We start from the raw sequence: 19,195 nt of genomic DNA on the forward strand, positions 1-19,195 counted from the left end.
ATTTTCTTAGAATTTTTAAAGTCACTTTTGACAGGTAAAGTGTTAATTAACGGGCAAGATACAAATATTTTACGCTTACAAAAATAATCATTTACAAATTGCTATGTATGTTTACTAGACTGCAGATGTTACGAAGAAATTACTTGTTACTGAAAATATTTCAGTAGGTTGAGTAAGATTGTCATTTTTGTTGGAGTATAGTGCAATCTTGTAAAAGAAACTTTACATAAATATTTATATTTGCATAAAGAGCTGCAGTCTAGTGTCTACTTAAAATTTCGGTTGATCTGCGTAATAGTCCGCCATTACCCGCCATGCCCGCGGCGCCATAAATCCTTCTGGCGGATTTTCTCCGGATTTTGCCAGTTCTACAATAAAAAAAATGTTGATTTGTTAAGTTTAAATTAAGAATAACTTTAGATATTTATTTGTTTGCTCGTTAAATAATTTTAAAAAAGAGAACTTCCTATTTTTCACACAATTAACTGAATCATCATTACTCTAATGCCAATTCTGTAATTAATTCATTAATTTAACGTAACGTTAATATTTTTAATTGTAAGATTTCTACCATATCGATTTTGTACATTTATATTAAATTGTTGCTTTAAGTTTCGATGTCAGTGCGAATAGTATAATATTAATTTATTATTCAATGGCCATATCGGTAGATTATTTTTAACCCATTAATGTCAAAGTGTACTGCGCATACGTATTTTCTATATTGATATTTAATATTGATATTAATTTTGAATTTCTACAGTTGGTATGAATGTTAATTCCTTCAGCGTCCATGTTGGTGTGAAGCTGATTTCAGATTTGTTACTTTCCGACGTTGATATGTACTGTTAATGCACATGTTGTCTATCAATGTTTAGTATTAATGTCAATCTTGAATTCAAACATTCGATATTAATATCAATTTTGTACATTTATATTAAATTGAAAGTTTTATTTCCAATATTAAGATTAACGTTGTTCTACTCATTCATCGTTCGGCAACCGTATTGGTGTCCTTCTATTGAATCCTTGAAACTCCATATTTTAGGTTCATTTCTGAACTTCAATTTATTTTGACAAATGTAACTGACCTCGCATCTTAGTCCCTGATATGAAAGCGAAGTCCTGAGATCGCTGGGGCTCGAAGAATGCCATTTTCTTCGACTTTGTGTCATATGCCGCCACCCTGAATGGGATTATCTCCAAATTTTGGAGACCTGGCGCCATTGACAATACCTTGGATCCATGTGTCGGGTCGTACAAGTTACCTAACGTCACAAACATAATTTATTTAATTCATAAAATCGTATCTAGATTTTCCAATCGATGTAGCATGGTTTCGCTTTACCATCCAGGGTTTTGGATTTGTCAGGATGAGGCAAACCTGCAGGATCGCGCCCAACAATATAAAAATTAGCACCGGCCACCATCCTTGCCTTAGCGTGCCACTGCACCTGTAACAAAGCGATTTATTTACCGTAACTCCATTAATTGTTTATAACAAAAATAGCAATAACAATTATAGTGTTGAGCTCGTTTCTAAGTCATTAAATCGCGGAACAAATTGGTATTAATACCTCAGTAGGTCCAGCGTACAACATCGGACTTGGGAAAATGGCGAGAATTGTGTCCTTATGTAGAACTCCTTCTTCCAAGACACACTGGTGTTGTTTTATTCTTATTGGCAATGGTACGTCGTCCTCCTTCGTCCATCCTCCTAGCGGATGCAGCAGAAGGACTGGTTTTTTGAAGCCTCTTTCCTCCACGAGATACTTTCTTGTGTCCTGGTTATCATTGCAGAGAATTTTTCATATGTAGACTTTGTAAATCTGACACAGTTTAATCTGATGGCAACGATCCAGAATTATATTTCGAAATACCTGCATTAACAGTGCATGGCCATTATGCACTGGATTCCTCAATTGAAATGCGAAAACAACATCAGCACCCATGTCTTTGCACTTCCTCCGTATCTCGTTGGGAGTGAGCCTATAATCATCGAGGCCATCGTTCCATCTGATTCTCTCAAAAACTTCAAGCTCCCCGCCAACCAGCCAATCACCCGAGTTTTGAATCATTCTAATATGCGGATGATTTGGATCGCTTGTTCCAAATTCCCTGGAACACCTACAATTATAAAACAAATTATACGGATGCATTAAATTCTTATATTACAATTAGATCGGTTAACGTCATTTGCTTCCATTTACGAAAACTGAAAAGATTGATTGGCAACTTAAATAGATTGCATTAGGACCTTTCATCCTTCCGGTGTGCAAAAAATTCGGGACTCCGTAGAATCGCCACAGAACGACCTTGATGTTTCAAAGTCAAGGCTGGTGCATCGTTGCATCGTTCCTTATCCGTTACGGTGATCGGAAGTACGATAGGTATCGACTGATTAATAACGCCACCATTTTGTTCGAGAGTTTTGAAATGTTGACACTAAAATATTCAATATATTATAGAACTTTTCTTCTTCGATTCTCAATTGCCCGTGGTTCAAACAAACTTTTCCCACCTGCAAATATTCATATTCTCTCATAAAACCTTTTAAGGGACTCGCCCAACCCTCAGCCAGCACTTGGACCCATTGTAAGTCGACATTATTAATTTCAATGCCTGAAAATATCGAAGATTATTTCTCTATAACAATTATTGGACACCGATTCAACAAATATTTTCCTGCAACCAGAATACGAAACATTACAATGATAAAGAACGGAAACATACTCGGAAAATTCTCTGCTTCCAGTTTAACTACTTCAGCCCTCTCACTGGCGACGAAAAGCTCCTCAACAATCTTAGGAATCCTGGGAATAATTCCTTCCCTCTCCAACAAATCAATCACCATTCTCATCGACTTCTCCACATTACGAACCTCCGTGTTCACTATCAAATCTGGCTGCCTCGGCACTTCATACTGCTGTCCAACTCCGGTGAAACTTCGAATCATTCCTTCCCGCGCTTTTTTGTACAATCCTTTAACATCCCTTGCTTCGCAGATGGCCAACGAAGCTTCCACATAAATCTCGAAGAACTTCAGATCGTACTCCTCGAGGATCTTTCGGGCCAATCTTCTGTCATCTTCGAACGGTGAAACAAAGCTGCAAATAGTTATCACGCCGCAGTCAGAAAACATCTTTGCAACCTCTGCCGCTCTGCGAACGTTCTCCTCGCGATCCTCTTTCGTGAAACCTAAGTTCCTGTTTAATCCTTGCCGGATGTTGTCACCGTCCAGACTGTACGCTGGTATCCCCTGCAACCAGGAAGCCGTTCACTTGAAGATCGATCAATTTTTTATGAGAAAGTGCCTGTCGGATATACAGTTCTTGAGGTGTCTAACTTCAGGAGAAAAGAAGAAACTATCAGCTTCAGAAATGTTTAGTGCTTTAACTATTGCAGTTATAAAAATTGGGTAGAACCTACTCGCAGATTCGATTAAGTGCAATGGCGTATTTTGTTTGTAATATTTAAACGTGTCGACTATCGAGTTCCTGAGACGTCTAATTATTTAGAAAATGGATGCGACTCCTGCATTAGAAAGTTAACCGCGGAAGTTACGAACATGTTTCTGGTATAGAACGATTTGGCTGTGTCAAGTACAATGGTGTATTCCCGTGAAAATGATAATGTTCGAATATGTTTGAGAACTATTTTTCTCAACATTTATTCGAATCAAACTGGAATCAGCTGTTGAGTGGACCAGCTGTTAAGTTTCATTCGGATGGGAGTTCGACTGTCGGTCCGTTACTGGCTGTCATTAACTCGCCTGAGAAATGAGGTAGTACTCGAGTTGGAAAGAGATCGAAGTCTTCCCAGCACCGGAAAGTCCCGTTAACCATACGGTGCAGCCGCGGAATCCCTTGAACCTCCCATAAGACTCTCCTCGTTTCTCACGCGACACTTGATGAAGCTGTTGTGTCACGTTCGATGCGACGATCTGGAATCACGTGGTACAAATATCTACAATTTACAATATTTTTCTGTTGCTTTTGCGACAATTATTAATCTGGAAATATTAAATTCTAACGGCGTGTTTCACACATTTATAAAATCATTTTTAAAGCGAATAATTCGCCTTAATATCTGACGAATTGCTAACAAAAATTAGTGATAATTAATAAATAAAATTAGTAATATAAATGGGCAAAAATAATTGGTAATAAATAACATCTGAAGTAAGCCTAGTACAACTTTGTTCCCTTTATTTTTAAATCAACAACAATCATTACTAACAAATAGTGTTCGAAGTAATAAAACTCTAGTGATCTTTGATATCTAATGAAAAATAAAATATGCTATGTTTGCTATTTTTTAAAATATTTTTGAATATTTGTATATGCGCACCATAAAGTAAAAACAATAACAAAAATCTGAAGAAACGAGGACTTGTTATTGTTCTATGATAATAATAATTCATCAGTTGCCGCGTCGAAGCTACAGCTTCTATTAATTTCTCAACAATCTTCTAAACTCATAATTACATAATCTCGTCGTGTAATAATACCTTATCGCTTTTCCTGCATGCGGATCGGTCTTCCACGAACGAGTTCAAGTACATGCCCATTTCGAAAACAATTCTGCAGTTATAATTGTTGAACGTAATTTTTGCACGTCGTAGTCCAGTCGAATTTTTTATGCAAATACAACTTCTTTTACCGACTTTCTAAATAACACGACACAATTACAATATCTACGATTTTATTTTTACGCAATTACAATTTTACTTTTTCGTCACAATTATAATTTACTTTTCACACGATTCGAATTTTTCAATTTGATCCTATTAATTTACTTTCTACACATTTTCGATTTTTCAATTTAATCCTCCAGTTTACTTCTCACGCTTATTTCTCAGTTTAATTCCACACGACTGCAGCTTCTTAACTATAATTTTGACAACGGTTTCAGCATAGACAAGCGAAAGCTTTCCCTTGTTTCCCTCAAGCGAACCGAATGGTTATTTTCAACGTGAAGGTGAACAGATGCGGAGCCAGGTAGTTTTAGAGTTCTTTCCTTAATGACACACTGGATAAACACGATAAAGAAAGTATACTACTCGGACACATGGCTCGCACTCGACTGGTGAAGATCCGAGGCACTGTCGAGCGAGAAAGTTAAACGAAAGTTAAACGAGCTCGGCAGTGGGATCGAAAAATTCCATGAGATTCCTCGAATGCCAACAACAAGGAAATCGTGGGCTGATAGATGCGATATGGAACGTAATACAAATGTTGCTGGACCCTCTGTACTATTTATTAAACGTTAATCGGAAACATAAAACGTACAGGGTGTCTCGGTTAAAGATTCCATGATTTTTCTAAAAACCATACGTCAATAAATCTCGACTTATTTCAAATCTCGAAATCTCTGAATTCGTAATTCATCATTTATTTTCTTTGTTTTCCATGTCAATTCATTATGCATTTACTTGTACAGTAATAGAGAAATTGAAATAAAATTTGTTATCGAAAGTATTGCAAATTAAAACGTCTCCGACAAAAATTTGAAAATTTGAAAAATGAGCTTATGGTATATCATATATTTTAGTGGTATATTTATATTATTTATATAATTATATTATTAGTAAAGTTAAAAGTAGACTTTTCAACGAAAGTTCAATAAAAGAATAAACAGAAATTTTTTTATTAAATCATTAAATTTCTTTTAATTTATTATTAAGCTGGTAAATTATCGTAATATAACTATTTTATATTGTTTCAAAAATTATTTATAACAATTGAATTTACTCGGCTCGATAATTGCAACAAATACTTTAGTAATTTTCATCAATGAAGGCTAATGATGGCGCCTGTAAGTATGCGACCACCTTTACAAACATGTGTCTCTTATTGTCAGCCATTTCGTTATTTAACACGTTGACCGCGACGTCGGTCCCTGGGGACCGACAGTATTGAAAATAAAAAATAAATGTAGTCAAATGTAGTTTCAATGAGATTTATTAAAGCATTGTAAACAAAAATGTGTCTTGGATTTACACATATCACAACTTTCTTGGTCTTTCCGTTTATCTAGCGCTCAAATAATTTTGAGCGCTTTTTGTATCTTTGGATTTTTCTTTTCTCTTCTTTCTCTTTTTTCTTTTTTCTTTTTTCTTTTTTTTCGCGATCACGGGCACCAGTGCGCGTAAGGCGGGGCCCGTGTGTTGGTGGCCGACAATGTGAATTCGCAGAACGCTCGCTCGCTGCCGGCGCAGCCGTAAGGACGGCAATATCGGCGCCGCGCTCAACGAGTTAAATAGAACCACCCAGTATATAATTAAATAAAAAGAATATTTATATTGGTTTGAACAACTTGGAAAATAAATTATTCGTTTCGCATTACTTGAATTGAATTAATAATACGTTGGATCAAGAACAAATATATCATTATAATAAATAAATATTATTTAAAGTTACATTTTCTTTCCTGTTGTTCTAAAATCACGTTTACTAGAAAATCTACAGTTTTGATCCTATTTTTGTTACAATATCGTGACGAAAACGTTTCGGAGAAACTTTTTGTCAATTGCTTCACATGCGTAGCAGTGCATAATTGTTCTTGTTAGATGAGAAAAGAAAATGGGAACACGAGACTGATAATAATCCGTGATCTAGTTTCATGAGAACGAAACGAGCGTATTTTAGCCGCGTTTCGAAAAAGGAGTTTCGTTGACCGAGAATTGACCATTTAATTTGTTCACGTACACATCTACACATGTAGGTTTTCTTCGAATATTTCTCTCGACTTTAATACAAAAAGGTGAAAAATTGAATGAACATAAATTGTAACAAGAAAGTTAACGAAACTCAGATGTAACGATATTATCAACTAAACAATTTCGTTGCTTTGTTATCACATGATTAATTAATTATTAACTATTATTATTACTGTTTTACAATAATTTCTAATGTGTTGATTATAGTATCGCTATCAAGTTAAAGTACATTGCAACACAAGAAATTTTAACATTTACTATGAAGGAGTTATTTTAAACGAATTGTATTAGTTACTATAGAACAAAATTTGTTAATCAAAACATAAAGTCCAAAACATCGTCAGATTTAAAGAAAAATGAAAATAAAATATTTTTGTTGCTCAAATAAAATACACTCGAAAATGCATACTCGAATAGAAAGTTTCTAAGAAAGACTTTTTTTTAGAAAGTATCTAAAAATAATTGTAATTCAAGATAAATTGTTCAAGTTAACACAATCTGAATATTGCATGAAGATGGGAGAATTATTTGGAATCAGCTAAACAATAAGTGGAGATGGGAGGATTATTTGGAACTGGTTAAGCACGCACAAAAATTATGGAATTATTTGAAACTCACATGATTATATTCTCTATCAAACAGTCGACCGTCCTTTTTACGAATCATTGCTTTTAATTGATTGACGCCCAATTGGTAGCTCGGCTTCTAAACAATAATGATCTTCATGGAAAGACTGAGTAACTGGAGACACGTGTTCATTCATATATTGCCGCGAAGGGTTACAAAGACGTCTTTTCCTTCAGGAGGGGAGAAATTGCACACTTTCCCTCTCTTTCTCTCTCTCTCTCTCTCTGTCTTTGTTTCTCTCTCTCTCTCTTACTCGTTTTCTTGAACGGCGGCCCTGGAAATAGAAAAAACCGAACGCCGATGAAAAACTCGAGGACACATAACAGTGAAATTTGCAATTTAGTGCAGCAACGCCTGTGTTGGCCTATTTTAATATTCGCGGAACGAAAATCAAACCGGAAGTCGGTTCTCCAGTTTCTAGTTCTTTTTATTTTCAATTTTGTATCGCCTTGTCTTATCTTGTGGAATGATTTATCCTTGATCTAGATTGATCTTCTAATAACTTAGTAAATACTTACTGTTCCCTATTTTGTAATTTAGCATTATGTTTCTAACATTTCGAACATTATTTTATCTTTCTGTATAGATCTACTTAATTTACAACCTCGATCTTCTATATTTAAGAATTTATTTCTTCCTCGATTTTACGATCGAATTGGAGTTGAAAAGAATTGCGTTAAAGTAATTAAAAGAAGAATGATTGACACTTACTTTTTCAATTTTATTGTCTAATTGTTTTTTGCTTTTATTATTCTATCTTCCCGTTTAAATAATTTTCCTGTTTTAGCTTTCTGTTCCGAATAATGCTATTATTACTCCATATTATAACATTGATAGTATCAAAAAGAAAATATTAAAATAACGAATGTTATATAACGAAGGAATTATTAATTTTGAAATTTTATTTTCTTTGTAGCAATTTTCACGTTTAACGTTGAATTAAAATGAATTGGATCAAGTGATGGAGTGAAGTTATAAATTTCTTACACGTTCAACTTACATGTAACGATTGTTTAACTATTAATTGTTACAATATTCCTTTTTTTCGAGATGTTACTGTCATTGTTTGCATCACGAAGCTTACCGACAGCTACCATTATGTGTTATTATCGCTCCACGGTTATGGTAACCGATATAGGTAGAAAGAAAGGAATTTCATAATAGCTTTTTAACGTTTACACTAGAATTTTTATAATTTCTAATTTTTTTAAATTATAAATTTAATAGAATTTCTTTAATTTATATTCTTATATATTGTCCTTGTATAACTAAAGATCTGGTTCACATATCGTTAAGGAAAATATTTCTAACACTGTTAGTTATAAAATAAAAATGTATAAAACCCTATAACAAAATTCTTTTATAGTAATTCTTTACAACATAAAATTATTGGAAAATTTAATTTTGTACACCAAGATAGGAAATTCGCTATATTTGAGTTGTTATGTTAATCGAGCTTTAAAATTATTGAATATTCTTTATCTATGTACATATACATACATTTCGAAAAAATGATTATGTGCCTGACAAGGAGATTCAGAGATTTGTATAATATCAGGGGTAATAGTTGAGTAAAAAATGATAAGATGGCGCTATCGGTATCCGACAAAATGGCGGAAGATAATTAAAATCTGTCCAAAAGTAGAAATACTAATTAGTAATTTTGTTCGCGAATATGTTCTTAGTAGCATAAAGTACTATTTAATTTATCAATTATCTATAAATCATGTTTGACTTTTATTATATAAAACAGCATACGATAAATAAAACTAAATGAATCAAATACCAGCATTCTGATTATATTTAAAATAAATCACAATGAAATATATTAACTATTGATAATATTTATATTACACGATTGATCAAAATTTTATAAATTGTATTAATTAATACAATCAATTGCACAATTTTAGAATTGTTTGTAACAGTCGTTGTAAAGAATTTAATCGAAACATTCAATTATATTTCTCGATATATTGTTACCGGTGATAGAATTTTTATAAAGATAGAGATTTTTAACAGTTTTATGTAAAAATGATTACAGTAAAATTACTTCCTGATTTTAATATTAATGTTTTGTGTGTCTAACTTCAATTAGTTCCAACTTCAGGGCACTCTGGACAGTTTTCATTGTAAAACGAAATCTGGTGTCTCTCAAGAATAAAGAAATCAGTTTTCGAGCAAAATTGTACAAGTTATTGTTAGTGTTATAGAAATATATATAAATAAACAATGTCGACAAAGTCTTCCGTCGATTTACGGGCGGAACTTGCGGAGTTAGTGAAACGAAAAGCAGAAATAGCTGTGAGTATTGCCAAACTGTCAAATTGGTCTGTTTTTTCAATTCTCTTTCCTTCATGTAAATCGTATCTCTAATTCGCTAAATAATTGAATACCTTACGTGAGGAGTTAACAATTATTCCGAATTATCAATTATTTTCACACGACATTAAAATTTTTACGCGCACTTTCGATCATCACAGAATTTTTAAGGTTACATTAACATAACCTTCTGGTAATGTTTTTCTTATTAGTCTCCTTTTATATTGACCTCAATTCTTCAACCTGTTACTTCCCACTTTCATGCAATAGAAAGATTTTCAAATGAAAATGTGAAATATGTTAAAAAAGATTTATTGACATTTCAAGATATTTTATAACCTTGTTAGTTTGTTTTGATCATTGATATTGACCAAGAAAGTGTAATTGATTTTACTTATGGGTTCAGAAATGACAAATATTTGGTAATGGATACTGAAAGCAATCATGATTGCAATAATATTTCATGTAAAATATAATTTTACGAATAATGTAATTGCTATAATAAATAATTTCTGCTAGGTAAGGATATTAAATATCAATAGTCTGAGGTCACTTAAATATGAATGAAAAGAAATAATATTTATGGTTGTAAATTGTAATATTTAATCATTATGATGACTGAGATTGATTTCACTTTGTCAATTAATTATATTTTATATAGTGAAAAAGTTTTCTAATTTTATAGGATACCCTTGCCAACTTAGAACGTCAAATCTATGCATTCGAGGGTAGTTATTTGGAAGATACACAATTATATGGCAACATAATACGTGGTTGGGACAGATATTTAGCAAGCAATAAAAACACTAACAGCAAAGCAGACAAGCGTAACAGGAAGTTCAAAGAAGCTGAAAGGCTTTTCTCAAAATCTTCTATCACGTCCATGGCTGTGAGTACTTAGCGTTCTATTTTGGAATGTTATTTAATGAAGTCAACACTCCAACGTTTTTAACAGCTTTCAATGGATTTAAAAACTAATACAGATTATTATATTGTATATCACTAATCATAAGAAGTACTAAAATTAAAATATGAAAATGCAATGTTATAATGCAAAAGCCATTGCAGTAGGAATGCATAAAAAAATAATACATATGTGACCGACTGTAAATATTTAAACAATTAAACACATGTATATTTCTTTGCATCTTGCATGTCTGGAAAGTGGAAAAATAAAAAAATATTTACACGTTTCTTAATTTCGATATATAAAAGATTAAAATATGTAAAACGCCGATAATACATAAATGTTCACTTTATTTTAAATGGAACATTATTCTGTAAATAGTGAAAAGATACACAATTTATATAAATTATGAAGATTGTATTTTTGCAGGCGGTTAGCGGACTTGTGGAAAATACACAGGAAAAAAGTAAGGACCTCAATGGATATTCCTGAGATAGTTAATTTTTCAATGCGAAAAATGAGTACATCTTTATTTTTCATCCTACCATCCCTTCCAACTTTTCTTTTTATCCTATCCTCGAAAGTGATTCTTTTTAGTTGTTAAGTTTGTCCTTGATTGTATTCCTTTTTCTTTTTATTGTATCGACCATACTGTCTTCCATAAACAAGAAAATAGTAATAAAGCTGGATTGTTATGCAACTTAGATAGATAAATTAATGATTAAACGTTTGAAGGATTGTTTTCGTACCATTACTTTGAATTTGACTATACAACTTTTATTTTCTTCTGTATTTAAGTTATAAATAAATTTTTACTTATTACCTATCTATTTTTTTTCAATTAATCTGTTTCGTTCACGTCTTTTCTTGTAGTCTTCAGGTAGAACTTCACAAAATTGATTTCCTTTGTCTGTTTTTCATCTATATTCATCTTTTTTTCTGTATCTTGATTATGAATAAAATTCAAATCCATTTCCTATTTCTTTCGTAGTTTTATCATTTATTATTCTTTAGTTTACAGTCTCTATCTGCTACATTGCTTTGCTGTACGCGAATGTCGATAGAAAACTTTGCTTTTTCTTTATAAATCTGTTGAAAGTGTAGTGAGGGTTAGATGAGCAGTATTATTTTACTTTCTATAGCAACTCCGAACTCTAAATATATTTACATGATGGTTTTCTTACTTAAAGCATGTTTTTGCAGTACATTTGGTTATAATACGATAATATATCGTATTCAACTGAGTGTTATTTAATATGAGTTTCAGCAAAAATTAAATTACAATAGATATACAATGTTGTAAAGAATAATTTGATTCAATTTAAGTAGACTGTCATTTCGTGTTAGAAAGAATTGGAGAAAATTTCCCTTATTATAAAATTAGTTTAAATCAAAGAATGCTTATGTTTACAGTAAATATGAGTTGTATACAAGTTCCATCTCTGGCACAGGTGGTCTTCGACACCAAACGGGTATCGGGTGACCTATAATTATTATTCTCTGCAACGCGAATATTAAAAAACTAGTAAACGCTCATAAAGTATTCGCTGTTTTTGTCCAATGGGGCCAGAGCGATGTCAAAATTAAGTTCCAGGTCTAAAAGAACCGCGAACACTTAGTGAAATTGCAAATTGCTATCATGCCTGAGACCGTATCGCCTTTGGAAAGCGGTGTTTCCTTGAAACTGAGCCTCGAGTCGACCAAGGATCCCGATTCTCCTATGTTCAACCTGCTTGCAGTTGACCGGTACAGCGAATCGGAGTCACAGATCGGGAACAGCGGTAGCGAGGACAATTGCAGCCTGGTGAATTCCCATGGGACCAGCGGGAACACAGCCACCAGCAATGGGAACAAGGAGTCCTCGGGAAAGAACCACTCCCTGACCGGGCAGTATAACCAAAACGGGTCACTATCATCTTCCAACGAGATGTCGGGACAGTTCGCGAACGGCCACGCGAGCAACGGTAGCCTCGAGCACGCCTCCCTGAAAGAGAACACAGGAAAAGAAGCAGCGAAAAGCAAAGCCGCGAATAGCGCGAAAAAGAATAGCAATAAACGATCTAGGAATAGGTAGAACCCCGCATTGCCGGCATCTTCTTTCGACGGTTTTCGCCGCGAATCGAACGAACATTCTCTTCTGTGAATCACAGTTTCATTTTGCTCACACGGTTTTATCGATGTACCGAAATCACACTCTATTTTATAATAAATGCACTACGAATTTTGAACTTGTACTGAACTGTGAGAAGCGTCGACGACGCTTTTGAATAGAGGATAACCAGAGTAAGTGGTGCGATGTGGGATCGGTGGACCGGAAATGGAGGAATTTGAGAACCTTTGAGGCTCCGTATCCAGTAAACGAGTGTTTCAACACCTTCTGTAGCTATTTAAATTGGTTTATATATGCTAAATATAAATATTTCATCTTTGCTTGAGCTCTTAAGAAGATACTTTGATCTTCTGGTTGAGAGAGATGGACGGACAAGAATTTGGTCTGTGGTTACCATCCTTATTTTCTTAACTTCGTTTGTTCTTTGGTATCGAATTGGCAACATCGCAAAGTAAATTCATAAAATCTTATTTTAAAAATGAGAAACGATTAATGTAAAATTATTTTCATTGTTTATTGTTGATTAATTATCATGCGGGAGATATATTATTTTTCTAGAAACTGATACCGGGAACAGATGCAATTTAGTAGGATGAATTTGAAAGGCAGTAACATGAATTAAAGTTTCTAACTTCTTTGCTGGATGTTGAGCTTTCGGTTTGAAAATAAAATTATTTTTCTGGTCTCTATTATGAAGTGGGGTTTGTTCATAGTGCAGCGATTGTGGCACAGTGTGAAATCGAATTGGAATTGAAAACAATGAAAATCAAAATGAAAGACGAAGGATTTTCTTTGGTTTTATAGTCAGACGAACAGTATTTGTTAGGTTTAAGATTGAAAAATAGTGCAGGTCACGACCTGATATTTTTTTAATTCTTGTCTCTTGTACTTTTTAGCGTTTCTTTTAGCGTTTCATACATAGACAGCCTGTTTTTTTTCAAACGGTTATAATTCGTGGTATTTTATAAGTAACAAATGTGAGTACAAGAGACACCGCTTTTGATATTTTTTAATAATCATTTTGTAATACACACTCATACACATGCAAATACAGTATCGTAATTGTAGTTGTAGTGTACAATTAAGACGAAACATTTGATTGCACAAAGAACTAACGTTAGATTTTCAACATTTCTTTGTTATTATAACCATTGAAATCGTTTGATTCTCAAACATTTTTAGAATCTTTCAAAATAAATCTTTGCCCAATTATCGTGTCCTGAATGTTAAGTAGTATTATGTATGTTTTTTCATATTACTATTCAACCTAAAAAGATCGAAATTTTAAGAAAAAATCTATAAAAATTCGAAAAAATATTTTTTTGTAACTAGCATATTCGAGTGTTTATAGTGTTATAAATAAATTATTCGGGAGTAATCGAATGCTTATTGAGCTTTCTTGTTATTCATTAGCTTTTTTAATTTCAGTTCTGATATCGTAAATTGAATATTCTTAACAAGAAAAAACAGGATTTATGAATAAATTTAGAAACAGGAAAAAGAAGCAATTTGGCTTGGACCAAAGATAATTTATTTCGAATGAAATTATTAACATAACTTGTCATTGTAAAAAGTAATAAAAATATCTGTTGGCTTTTGTGAAACAAAATGGCGGTCAGAACGAAACGCAATGGCAGCGGATTCAATGACTTTGGGCGACGAAATAATTTTAATTATGGCTGTAAATCGCCTAAATATGTATGTTCAATAATGTTAATACAACGTAAACGAACCACTAAACTCTACTAACAGGGACTACATACTGCCTAAAAAAATTAGGGAATCACGTTAAAAATGAAAGATATGTACTGAAGAATATAATATTTTTATGTTAATATATAAACTAATTTAACGCATTCACTTGTTTACTCTATCCTCTCTCCCACTGAAATGTTATTGAATAGAAAAGAAGCATTAAAGCAATAAATAAAAATATATTTTGATATTTACTATTGTACATTGTTTTGTGTTACGTAATTTTTCTATTTTTATCACAATGTGTTGTTGATGTTAAATTAATACTAAAAAAATAATTTATGAAATGAGAACTGAAAATTATTGAAGAAAATAGTGTTACAATAATGTTTTTGTTAATAAAAGGTTGTTATAAGGAAACAGTTTTTGATTCTTTTAAAGTTTAACGTGATCCTCTAATTTTTTAGCCGCAGTTTTTTGTTCAAAGGATAAATAGATAATCATTAATTGATTCCGCGGGGACGGGGAAGAAGCGCGGCTGGCAAGAACGTCTTCAAGTTTGCTTCCGGTTTCAAATTTTTCGGCGGCTCGTTCCTAGTGACGACTGCATTGAATCCATTATGATTGTCCGCCGTATAAGTAACTGTCCTAATCGATCCATCAGCTTCGACAACCGAATATTCCCCTTTTACCGTGTCACCATCTCTTTCCTCCCACGCAGACTTCGAATCACCTGTGTAGCCGTCTAGGACACCATAGTTGAACGAATATTTCGGGTAAGCCTGCAGATAAATGTGGTTGTTTATACTCGTTCGAAGTACACACCAATAAATAAAATTTTATAGAAACTATAGTGTTCGTTAATTATTAAATTTGTGCAACCTTAGGCAAGATATGTTATAATTTCTCTTGAAATTACGAAAATGGCGGACATTTGAAACTAAAAACATTATAACAGTCGTAATAATTATTAAAACTATTCTATTACAACATATCATAGATATTCTGAAGATGACGAATAAATAATTAACTCCGGGAAACCCAGAAATTAGTCTTGAAATAAATGTTCGAAGATTCTAAGCAGTCAGTTGTCGAGATAAATTCAAAATGGCGGTGCCGCAAGCTAAAGGAAGCCTTTAAAAATATTTTTATTCATTCAGAAGTAAATAAGTAATGCGTAAAACAATTTATAAAAATACCGATATAGAGTTTTACAATGTTTTGAGAAATGATTTGTGCAATTTACCGAATACTCGACTTCCTTCTCGCTTTTCGTGTCCCTTGCGACGACGGCGGACGCTGTTTTAAAGATGGCGGGCGCGATATAAACCAACGATGAGGTTTTTGGAAGTAGCCTGTAAGAAATTGGCGTGGCTACTTTCACATAAGTTGGCAGAGGAGCCTTGTTTCCGGTTTGAAGTGTACAGGCTACGGGAACTGCAGCTCCATCCACGGGAATCGCATCGATTGGAGCGCAGGGGAATCTGCTGAAATTCAAATACCAACGGAATTAAAATAAATGGATAGTTCTTTTTTACAGTCATGACGTTGATTTGTAAATATTTTTTGTCGCAATCATTTATTAACGTTCATAGGTTTTTTTTTGTAAATTTAGATGCTGAGCTTTGTGAATTATTGTGGCCTTACTTTTGTAGAACACCGGCGATGATAGTGTCCATGAAGCAGCAAAGAATTACCATCTAAACACCAAAAAAAGAATTGTTAGTCTCAAATGAAAATTACGTAAACAATTGTAGATCTAGTTATGAAAAGTTAGTTATAAAATTATCCAATTAGAAAAATATAAATGTGTAACAATACTGTTATTGCACTATAGAAGCCGTTTCGTTTGAAGCTTTCACAAATAAATGAATAAAAGTTTTATCAGATCGTTAACGAAAAATTGATAGCAGAATATTTGGAATCTTTTTATGATGGATTTTTAATAATCCTCGAATCTTATTGTTCGATACAGAAGCAAAGTTAACGCGAAAGCTCGATCTATCGCGCATGCGTGTACCAGATACTCGTTGCACAATGTGTTGCAGCTCGAGCTGCATGGGAGTGCCAGTATAAATTCTTCACTAACACAGATGAAGCTGGATCAGCGGTTCTCGAGCACATGGTGGTTCGCGATAATGTGATTTTGTTTAACTATAAATACCTGTCGATTTTTTTATAATAGTATCACGATAAATTCGATATAAATCCGGTAGAACTCCGATCGGAATTTTCAACAAAATATGGATCTCAAATTCGTAGAATAATTCACAATGTTAATAATCAAGTATTGTAATTTGAAGATTTAAGTAACTTTGAACCGTTTGCGTGCCATGCTAATTCTGCAGAGTGATGAGGCAACCCTATGCGCGCAATGCGCTTCCACTCGCAACGGAGAACGAATGAAGCAGTTTAAAAAATTGCGGTGTACACGGAGACAGATGTTGATGTCTCCTACTTTAATTGCAAACCACTATATTAGGCAATCGTACTTTCAACGAGCGATCTTAAATGGTCGTGCAATATAAAAAGTGATCAGTGCATTTAGAGAAAGATCAGATGCATTCGTTCAATAGTTTTGCAACTGTTAGCCTTAACCAGAACGTTTACCGCTCAATCTTTAATACATAATATTTATTAACAGACCGCGGATGTTATGCATTTCATTGCAAAAGGTAGTCAAATTTTGAAAATTTAACATTGTCCACGCGTTATTTGAAACTCATTAAAACTGTTGGTGAAGCTTCTATTGAACCTATGATTGCTGAAATTGATATTATTTATTTCGGCGTAAACAATATATTCACCTCGTCGCTTCTTTGATATCGTAAAAATGAAACATCCAAACTTTAATACAAACAACTGAACATTACAGAAAATATTATAGCGAAATTCGAATTAAAAAAGTAGACTGTCCGAAAAATTATAATTGAAATTTACAAAATGAAATTTAATGTTTTAAAATTAGGACGACACTGACATTATACTTATCTGAAAGTGCCGAATTCTTAAGAAAAGTTCTTAAGAAAAGTATTTATTCATAGAAGTCGAGCTCCTAGGAATGATACGCGTTGTTAATACAATACTGACCTTGTTAGCGAAATGTTTCGAACAACCGGGCTTCATTTTATTGGAATAATAAATGATCACAGTCGATTCGAGAGATACCAGAGATTCTTCAGCGTCACGTATGAGTAATAGTTATGCGAAACCAATCACATTTTATTGTTGCGTAGAAACTGTGTTTCATTCAGTTGGTTAGGGTTTTTTTTTTATAGTTCTCTGTCACCGATATTGTGCACGTGTACACTTTCGCACCGAACGAAATTTGAAGGGTATCGAGCGGAACCTTCGCGACTGTCCTCCGAAGAATAGGACAACAGCATCCAGCTCATCTTTATATACGACTTATACAGGGTGCTCCGAATTACATCCGTTGCGCCAGTAACTAATTTAGAGTAACAATTGCGATCGATTTGAAAAATAGATTAAAGTAGCGAGTAACAATACATTCGAGAATACGGCACAATTTTGTTCAATTATCTTAAATCCTTTTATACCCGATTGTAAATTAACTGCCAGTTTTGTAATTTTGTTCCTTTAAATTCTTATCTATCGTTGCATACATTAAAAATATCGAACTTCATTTAATAATATTTAGTGTTCGCTATTGTATCGTTAAACATAAAAATGTCTTTCTTATGGACTTGTAACATTTTGAAAATTAACATTTGTAAGTTTGTGTCAACACTTTCCAAATATCCTTGTTTCAATTTGGAAACTTCGTTCGAGAAACTTTCGTGAAGGAATTAATCGTGCTTCGATCAACTCCTTATTAAAGATAATAGTTTGTTTGCGATGCTTTATTGAAGCAACCACAAATTTTTGTAAACATTCATAGCAGTTTTTTTCTGTTTATTTGCGGTCTAATATCTCTGACGATAGTCCTCTACGCGGTCGAATCACCCGGTATAGTACGTTCACTTGCATTTTTTGGGCCATTCTTGGTATATACAACGCGGGATGCGCAATGTGCAGTCGTGGGAACGTCATCGCTGGCTGCAACTGATTTGCTGAAAAGTTCTGGTAATGAGCCGCAAAATAATAATGAGAAAATTTCAATAAATAATTACGAAATTTCTGTTCAGTGAACCAAACCAGTTTGCTAGAAACTGCTGGCGATGTAATTTGTACACTCGAGTGTTTTACAGCCATATTTAGTCATGTCTATACTGCTTTTAATTGTTTAAATATTTAACATCGTGTCTATTTTAATTCGTCACACGTTTCACGCCTACTTCTTTTAGTAGCTCGAATATTTCATACTTAATTTTTGCAACTGCTCAAATATCTTATACTTGTTTTAATCGCTCGAGTATTTCAAAATTTACTCCAGTTTAATCATACAAATATTGTATTCTCTTTAATTATCTTCGTATCTTACACTTTATATTTTTCACCACGCGTCCCGTAATTTCGTTTAATTGTTTCAATAATTTATTTTTATTTTCATACTTTATTTTTAATTAATTTATTTACACTGTTCCGTTCAAACATTTCATACTATGCTTCATTTAATTGTTCAAATGATATTTACAATTGTCGACGACCTAGAAATTGCGATTGCAATTTATTTAAAATTTTCCCATAATCGTCATGGTATAACCGTGAATGACGCATGAAGAAATTGGGGAGAAACCGTTGTTTATTACACGCAAAGAAATAGCATTTCATGCTTCATTCATTTCTTCCGTTACGCAACAACTGTTTAAAGAAGAATTCGAGGATCTAAACGCTATTACATAATCTACGT

General features: G+C 33.2%; 3 protein-coding genes across 3 annotated transcripts; 1 reads left to right on the plus strand and 2 right to left on the minus strand.

The window, feature by feature from the left end:
* Positions 1-239: 239 nt before the first annotated feature.
* LOC144472468 (bifunctional 3'-phosphoadenosine 5'-phosphosulfate synthase 2) lies at positions 240-5,075 on the minus strand. Its single transcript, XM_078185589.1, has 10 exons — positions 4,511-5,075; positions 3,773-3,943; positions 2,734-3,259; positions 2,522-2,622; positions 2,258-2,445; positions 1,881-2,127; positions 1,578-1,784; positions 1,349-1,454; positions 1,092-1,268; positions 240-368 (listed from the first exon to the last, which is right to left on the minus strand). The coding sequence occupies exons 1-10, from the start codon at positions 4,568-4,570 to the stop codon at positions 271-273; spliced, it is 1,881 nt and encodes a 626-aa protein (XP_078041715.1). The 5' UTR covers positions 4,571-5,075; the 3' UTR covers positions 240-270.
* A 4,383-nt stretch (positions 5,076-9,458) lies between these two features.
* Eaf6 (chromatin modification-related protein EAF6/MEAF6) lies at positions 9,459-15,139 on the plus strand. Its single transcript, XM_078186483.1, has 4 exons — positions 9,459-9,652; positions 10,356-10,559; positions 11,007-11,043; positions 12,317-15,139. Exons 1-4 carry the CDS (start codon positions 9,581-9,583, stop codon positions 12,649-12,651), a joined length of 648 nt encoding a protein of 215 aa, XP_078042609.1. The 5' UTR covers positions 9,459-9,580; the 3' UTR covers positions 12,652-15,139.
* LOC144473772 (uncharacterized) lies at positions 14,886-17,508 on the minus strand. Its single transcript, XM_078187965.1, has 4 exons — positions 17,473-17,508; positions 16,030-16,082; positions 15,629-15,869; positions 14,886-15,164 (listed from the first exon to the last, which is right to left on the minus strand). Exons 1-4 carry the CDS (start codon positions 17,506-17,508, stop codon positions 14,886-14,888), a joined length of 609 nt encoding a protein of 202 aa, XP_078044091.1.
* Between the last annotated feature and the right edge of the window lie 1,687 nt (positions 17,509-19,195).

This window comes from Augochlora pura, chromosome 7 (genome assembly GCF_028453695.1).
Source record: "Augochlora pura isolate Apur16 chromosome 7, APUR_v2.2.1, whole genome shotgun sequence".
Lineage (NCBI taxonomy): Eukaryota > Metazoa > Arthropoda > Insecta > Hymenoptera > Halictidae > Augochlora > Augochlora pura.